General features: G+C 39.8%; 1 protein-coding gene across 1 annotated transcript; it reads left to right on the plus strand.

Moving 5' to 3' along the window:
* Positions 1-6: 6 nt before the first annotated feature.
* Positions 7-4,936, plus strand: ZNF281 (zinc finger protein 281). Its single transcript, XM_014520771.2, has 2 exons — positions 7-2,523; positions 4,533-4,936. Exons 1-2 carry the CDS (start codon positions 107-109, stop codon positions 4,666-4,668), a joined length of 2,553 nt encoding a protein of 850 aa, XP_014376257.1. The 5' UTR covers positions 7-106; the 3' UTR covers positions 4,669-4,936.
* Positions 4,937-7,906: the final 2,970 nt, after the last annotated feature.

Consider the following 7,906-nt stretch of genomic DNA (forward strand, 5'->3'; position numbering starts at 1 on the left):
GCCGGCCCAGCACCCGCCGTCCTGCGGGCTGCCCCTGGCCTCCGCCGCCTCCACCTCCGCCTCGGCCTCGGCCTCCTCTCAGACGCCGCCCCCGCCGCCTCAGGACATGACTTTCAAGAAGGAGCCGGCTGGGGCTTTCCCCGCCTCCTCCCCTGCCTCCTCCTCTTCCTCCTCCCAGCGCAGCCCCTGGGGCTTCCTGCAGTCCCTGGTGAGCATCAAGCAGGAGAAGCCCAGCGAGCAGGAGGAGGAGGTGCCGCACCCCTACGGGACAGGTGTGGGTGTAGCGGCAGGGCTTTTTGGGCAGGACCGGCCCCCCGGGCTGCTGGGGGGCAGCAGCGGGGAGGCAGTGGGGTCCAGCGTGATCCAGGACCTCAGTCTGCTCCACCACCACCTGCACCAGCACCCGCACCGCGACGCGCTGCTGGGCGGCCGGGGCGAGGGCCCCCTGGGGGGCTGTGACGAGCCCAAGCACGAGGCTGCCCAGTCCCGGAAGGCAAAGAGGCCAAAGCCAGAAACTCAGGGAATCAAAGCCAAGCGGAAGCCAAGCGCTTCGTCCAAGCCGGCCCAGCTGGCGGGTGATGCCGAAGGGGCCCTGGCGTCCCCGAGTCAGAAGCCTCACGTCTGCGAACACTGCAGTGCAGCCTTCAGGAGCTCCTACCACTTGCGCAGGCATGTGCTCATTCACACGGGGGAGAGGCCTTTCCAGTGCAGCCAGTGCAGCATGGGTTTCATTCAAAAGTACTTGCTCCAGCGGCATGAGAAGATCCACAGCAGGGAGAAACCATTTGGATGTGACCAGTGCAGCATGAAGTTCATCCAGAAGTACCACATGGAAAGACACAAGAGGACACACAGCGGAGAAAAGCCATACAAATGTGACACTTGCCAGCAGTATTTTTCAAGGACTGATAGACTTCTGAAGCACAGACGAACATGCGGTGAAGCCATAGCTAAAGCAAATGCTGGAATGGAACCTGGGTCATCGAACCACAACATGGGTAGCCTGGCTGCGTTGTCTCAGGGAAATGCAAGTTCCTCAAGGAGAAAAAACAAAACAAAAAGTATATCCACTGAAAACAAAGGAAGTAAGTCAAGTAATAAAGTAACTGAATCACAAGTCCTGAATAATATGAACATGCCGAATTATGCAGTAGAGCTTCCTATCGTGTCTTCCAGTGGTGGCATAGTTGGCACTGGCATAGAAGAGTTGCAAAAAAAGGTGCCAAAGTTAGTTTTCAAAAAAGGAAACAGAAAAAATGCAGACAAGAATTACCTTAATTTTGTGTCGCCGTTGCCAGATATTATTGGGCAAAAACCGATGTCTGGAAAACAAAGTGGCTCTCTTGGAATAGTAACCAATACTGGTGTGGAAGCTCTTGGACTTCTCCAAAGTACAGGTGGTAAACCAGCTCAGTTAAGTAGCAACTATGATGATGCCATGCAGTTTTCAAAGAAGAGAAGATATTTACAAACTGCCAGCAGTAACAGTGCCTTTTCTATAAATGTTGGACACATGACTTCCCAACAGTCTGTCATCCAATCTGCAGGTGTCAGTGTTATGGATAACGAGACTCCATTATCTCTTATTGATTCAGCATCTCTAAATACTGAAATAAAGTCTTGCCATGATAAGTCTGGAATTCCTGATGAAGTGTTGCAGAGTCTCTTGGACCAGTATGCTCACAAGTCAGAAGGCCAGAAAGAAGATCCTTTCAATATAACTGAACAACGTGTGGACTTGCATGCTTCAGGAGAGCATCCAGAAATGGTCCAGGAGGAAAATTTGAGCCCAAGTTCTCAAACAGTTTCAAGTGATAAGGCAAACATGTTGCAAGAATACTCCAAATACCTCCAACAAGCTTTTGAAAGAACGACCAATAGCACTGGTTTTCCTTTTGGACCCAGTTTCCAGTTTGTTAGTCTGTCTTCAACTCTGCATAACCACACTCTGTTTCAAGACAAACAGATGTACACTACGTCTCCACTTGAGTGTGGTTTCAGCCAATCTGTTACCTCAGTGTTGCCAACTGCATTGCCAAAGCCTCCATTTGGGATGTTGCTTGGATCTCAGCCAGGTTTTTATTTATCAGCTTTGGAGGCTACGCATCAACAGCTGACTCCTTCTCAAGAGCTGGATGATCTGATAGATCCACAGAAACATTTAGAGACTTCATCAAACTACCAGTCTACATCTCAGAAATTGACTAGCCAGAAGGAACAGAAAAATTTAGAATCTTCAGCGAGCTTTCAAATTCCGTCTCAGGAGTTAGCGAGCCAGATAGATCCTCAGAAGGACCTAGAGCCTAGAGTGACCTACCAGATTGAGAACTTTGCACAAGCGTTTGGTTCTCAATTTAAGTCGGGCAGCAGGGTGCCAATGACTTTTATTACTAACTCTAATGGAGAAGTGGACCATAGAGTACGGACTTCAGTGTCAGATTTCTCAGGGTATTCAAATATGATGTCTGATGTAAGCGAGCCATGTAGTACACGAGTAAAAACCCCTACCAGCCAGAGTTACAGGTAAGGTCACAAGTGTGACCAGGCTGAGGGTCTTTTTTTAATGTAATTTTGTTTTATTTTGATAACACTGCCATTGGAATGTTTCTACACGGTCCTATTAAGAATAATGTAACATGCCCTTTCAATGCAACTTTTCATATTTAGTTAATTTTGTTAGTGTGATTTTTTTTTTTTTTTTTTTTTTTTAGGTCTGTTATTATGGTTTTTAATCAAAAAATCAAATAGAGTAAAATAGGTTTTTTTTGTTTTTTTTTATGTTCAAGTGACAATGTTTAGCAATCAGATTTACATAAATAGATTTGTCAGGGAATAGCTCAAAAGTTTAAAATGCAAAAAAAACAAAAAACAAAAAAAAAACCACAAAAAAATCTTTGTTCCTAGGATTAAGGTTTATTCTAATTGTTTTACTCTCAGGAAAGTGTAACGAAGCATGGGAATTCTGTGCACCACTTGTGTGTTGGAACTTCCAGTTAACAGATAGTGACAAATTTATTTCAATATTTTAAGGAAGGGATGTAAGACATTTCAAATTGCTGTTTTTAAAATCTGAGCTGATCCAAAACTTTGAGAATTTTGCTATCTACATCTTGTAGCTTTTTAACATCCTCCTGTTCTTCTAAGTGTTGCTCATTCCAGATGGGTGAGGCAAATATTCTTGGATTATTGGAAAAAGCCCAGAACAGTAGCTTTAATATAAACAATAATGTCCCTGGAACTCCTATGTAAGGCTGTAAATTCCATGAAGAAATTCTAATGACATAACCATGAGAACAAAACTTGTGTAGCTGGCTCATGTCATTAGAACCCCAACTTGAAACTACCGTTATAAATTATACACGCTTTTGGGATAGATTATTTATTATACATGGTTCAAAACAAATGGTCTTTTTAGTCTTCTCCCTTTCCCTCCCCTTTTTTAGTGTAAGTCCTTTTTCCTCCAACTTTTGTTGTCCTCCACAGTTTAACCTCTTGTGGTTTGTGGTCCTTCCTTGACTACTCCCTCCCTCACATCCCTAGTTTAACAGTTGGAATTAAAAAAATTCACATTCCGGAAAGTGCGTAACTTATTCTGCGTTTTTTCTGATGTCTTAGGGCATTAGTTCTAGAATAAAAATATAAACACCCAATGATTATATAATTCTGTTAAGGTTTCCATGTACAATAAGAAATAATATACTCCCAATTGTACATAGTAAGGCCCTGATTCTGCATCAGGATCAGTTCATGTAGATCCCTCTGCCTAACAGGGTGCCAGTGACATAACTGGGATTCCTTATGGGTATAGGGATCTACAACAGTATGTGATTGCAGTCTTGGGGCCTAAGGCTGCAATTCCATCCGAGGTTTCTGGTGATGACATAAACTGCAAGAGTAAGAACTCAAGTGGTTTGTTTATATTGACAGAACTCTTCATGGAATTATTGCCTTGTTTTATGTATATTTTGTGGTACATTATTTATTATATGTGAATCCTGATGAATGCCTGTGGAGCCACGGAAACCTGTTAGAAATACTGGTGGCTGTTCAAAGCTGCTGAAAGGCAGTAGCACTGCTCTAAACCACTTTTTTGCAAATGTATTTTTGATTAGTTTTTTTTTAATGTAATTTTGGTGATGTTTATGCTGATAGTTTTTACGTACTCTTGGTGATGTTTCAGTCTTACGTACTTTTCTGATGTCAGAAAAGTACCAGTGGTTGTTTGCAGTCTTATTGTGTAACCAGCCTATTACAGGCTTCCATGTATAATAAAGTAATTAACATTGTGCAAGTGTAAAACACTTCTGTTATGAAAGTGGTGTTTTGAAAACTATGGAATTATTAAACAAATTGTTACAAAAAACTGGGTAATTTATCTCCCACTATCCCTCACAGCTAAAAATCAAACCCAAACAAAACTTGTAGCTTGTTTCATCTTGTTACTAATATAAGTTTTGCTTTACAGTATTCATTTAATTCCATTAACTTTTTTTCTATACTTGATTATGTATTTCATTCTTATTTAATTCTAGTGCAGTATGCTGCTTCTGCTCTCTAAATACAGTGCCCAGGAGTGGATTGGACCATAACCACAATGGTGGTGTCATGCTTTTCATCATCCTTTTTTTTTTTTTTTTTTTTTTGGTTTTGTTTTTGCTGAGGTTATGATTTGCTTTCTTTACGTTTATAATGTGTGTAGTAGATATTGCATATGTATTGTTCTGGTTGTTTGCTTTACCTTAATACCAATAAAAACCCATTATTCACAAAAGTGTAAAGATATCACTGATATTATCCAGTCACACTCCTGAGATTTTTATTAAGAAGAAAATTCCATAACATGTTTTAAATTAGATTTGAAGAAGCAATAATATAACTTGTTGAATATTTTGAGGCATTTTTACTGTAAAGATTTGCTCAATAAAATGTTCTTTTGGTATCCTAAAAAATGCAGACAAATACTTTTATGACTTCAGATTACTTTGGGGGTCAGATTATACGAGTAAACTACTTAAAAATTGCTGGGCCCTATCATACCATTAGTATTTAACTTCTTACTGAGAATGGTTCAGTTTTGTTTCAGTTGATTATACAATCTGACCCTTCCAAGTCTGGTACTATGTGTGGTTCCATACAACCTTTTTTTTTTAACATACTGTTAACTCCACATATTTTTTGTAATTTACCTAGCTTTTGAGAATCAAGAACTAGAGTCTCTGTACACATACAAAGAACTTTTTTGAAAGCTAAGATCTTGAACAAAATGGCTTAATGCTGTTTGCTCTCAACTAATATTTTCACATTTTAAAGAAGGGCCTACCAAAGGTAATCTTAAATCAAAATCATTACTGAAAGAAGCAGAATAATTACATAATGTGTGCCTCCTTGATAAATTAATCTCCTGTTTTGTAAACTTTCTTATGAAAAATAAATCACTGAAGTAGTTAGTCCCTGCCAACTGCCTAAAATGAGCAACAGGGAAGCTGAAAGAATTAGGAAATACATAGTGCTTTAGTTTTTAGGTAGCTTAGTTTGGGCAAGTGGAAGAATCTATATTAAAATAAAAAAAAAAATCCCTGCCATGACTAATGTAGATAAAATCCCCCCTTAAATAAAGATGAAGTACTTAAATTCATTTCTCAGTACTGTATCTATAAACTTAACAGGAGCCTTTTGGAAAGTCTGTAGATGCAAATTATTACAATTTGTACATTGTGTTCTGGTAACTGGGCAATCACTTGAAAATATTTATGAATAGACTATAACCAGATTTTTTTTTCCAGATTCAAAAGCGAGCTCAGTTTCTTTTTCTCCAGGACACTGCTTCATGTGCTGGAATATTTGGATGCTCAGAGTTGAGCACTTGGTGCAAATGTAAGAAGCAGGTCATATTTTCATCTTCTAGATGCTGGAAAGAACTACAGACTGCATATACAGGTTTCTTTATGTCTATAGAGCAGTAATGCAGCTAAATCAAACTATAAGTGCTTTGGGTAATTTAGAGGTGTAATTGGGGGATTTAGGAAGGATGAGGGTTCCTGGGTTTCAATTAATTTATTTTGCTGTAATGACGTCTAGAGTCTGGAAGTAAATACAAAAAGGAGGCTGAAGATGAATGAAAATCTATTCCCAATGTCAGGGTGTAAAAAGGAAATTATTTACAAGGTATTAACAATTAAGAAAATTGAAATATTTATTTCAATAAATTTTGAAATTTATTTACTTTTCATTGTTGTAATTCATATCTTTGCTTTTCAGCCTCCTGTAAAATAAGATCAACTATTGAGATTGAGGAAGGTAACAAAAGCAGTGTCATACTCTAGGTAACGGGCAGGTGACCCTCAAAATAATTAAAAGCCAGTGTGTGCTCACAGACTGTTTGGAAACTGGAAATTAACACAGCTGAAACTGGTAATATAGGTTCAACTGGGAGAATGAAATGAGAGAGGCCCTTTCTGAGGAGGAAATGAAGAAAATGAAAATATAGGGGGGCAATCATGTTTCAGACTTACAGAATGCAAGTCTATTTTCTGAATTCTTATCTCTTTTTTTTTTTTTTTTAACTTCTAACAGCATTTGCATGAAAACAGGGTTGTTGTTTGTTTTCTCTTTGCTTTTTTATTTCCCAACTGCTAGCAACCAGTCTTTTTTTGTTGTAATGTGCAGTTGTTGATTGTTACAAGGCACACTTTAATTGCATGTAAATTGTTACAGTCTTTACTTTCCACATTATCTTCTTTCTTATAGTGGGAAGTGTTGGACTATTTAAACCACCTATAAGCGCTGGTTTTCATTCACTTAACATTCTCAAAATTTAACCAGTTGGGCTGAAGTTTTCAATACTGAATATGTATCTCAAGCTAATCCACAATTCACAATTCAAAAAGGATGTGGAGAAGCTTGAGAGAGTCCAGAGAAGAGCCATGCGCATGATCAGAGGTCAGGGAAACAGACCCTACGATGACAGGCTGAGAGCCCTGGGGCTCTTTAGCCTGAAAAAGCGTAGGCTCAGGGGTGATCTGATGGCCACCTACAAGTTTATCAGGGGTGACCACCAGCATCTGGGGGAACGTTTGTTCACCAGAGCGCCCCAAGTGATGACGAGGTTGAATGGTCACAAACTACTTCAAGATTTGTTTCAGGCTGGACATAAGGAAGAATTTCTTTACTGTCCGAGCCCCCAAGGTCTGGAACAGCCTGCCACCGGAGGTGGTTCAAGCGCCTTCATTGAACACCTTCAAGATGAAACTGGATGCTTATCTTGCTAGGATCCTATGACCCCAGCTGACTTCCTGCCCTTTGGGCGGGGGGCTGGACTCGATGATCTTCCGAGGTCCCTTCCAGCCCTGATGTCTATGAAATCTATAATTCCTGTTATTCCAAGAAAATGTTAGCAGAAACAGTTCTTCTGTTTTCTTGAACAAGAAAAATGGTTTATTTTAAAATGAAAGGACAAACCAGCACATACTTCCACAACTTTTACTGTCATTTTGTTGAGAAGTATCACCGGGCTTTGAAGCCAGGACTTTAGATTTGGGAGATGACTGGCTTCAGGAGATGTGCTTTGCTATTCTCATGAAATCCCCCCAAATTTGGCCAGATTATGAGTTTTGAAAATCTGTTTCCACATTTTCAGATTTAAGAGTTCAGCAGATAAGTTCTTTCACTATGATTAGGTCACAAGGGGTAACAACCAGCTATTGTTGTCAGTTCCTCCTTTAGTTTAAGTAGCAGAGATCGTTATTTTTATCTAAAGGTTCTAATCTTATTGATGACTTGTGGAAGTTAATACAATTTCTGCCATACGGAATTATATTTCACTTTGCGTTTATACAATTCCAGTGGACTGCAACTTCAGCATTTTAACTATAACAGTTCTGTGGAAAGTTAAGCTCTTCAAGAATTA

This window comes from Alligator sinensis, unplaced genomic scaffold (assembly GCF_000455745.1).
Source record: "Alligator sinensis unplaced genomic scaffold, ASM45574v1 scaffold34_1, whole genome shotgun sequence".
NCBI classification, from domain to species: Eukaryota; Metazoa; Chordata; order Crocodylia; family Alligatoridae; genus Alligator; species Alligator sinensis.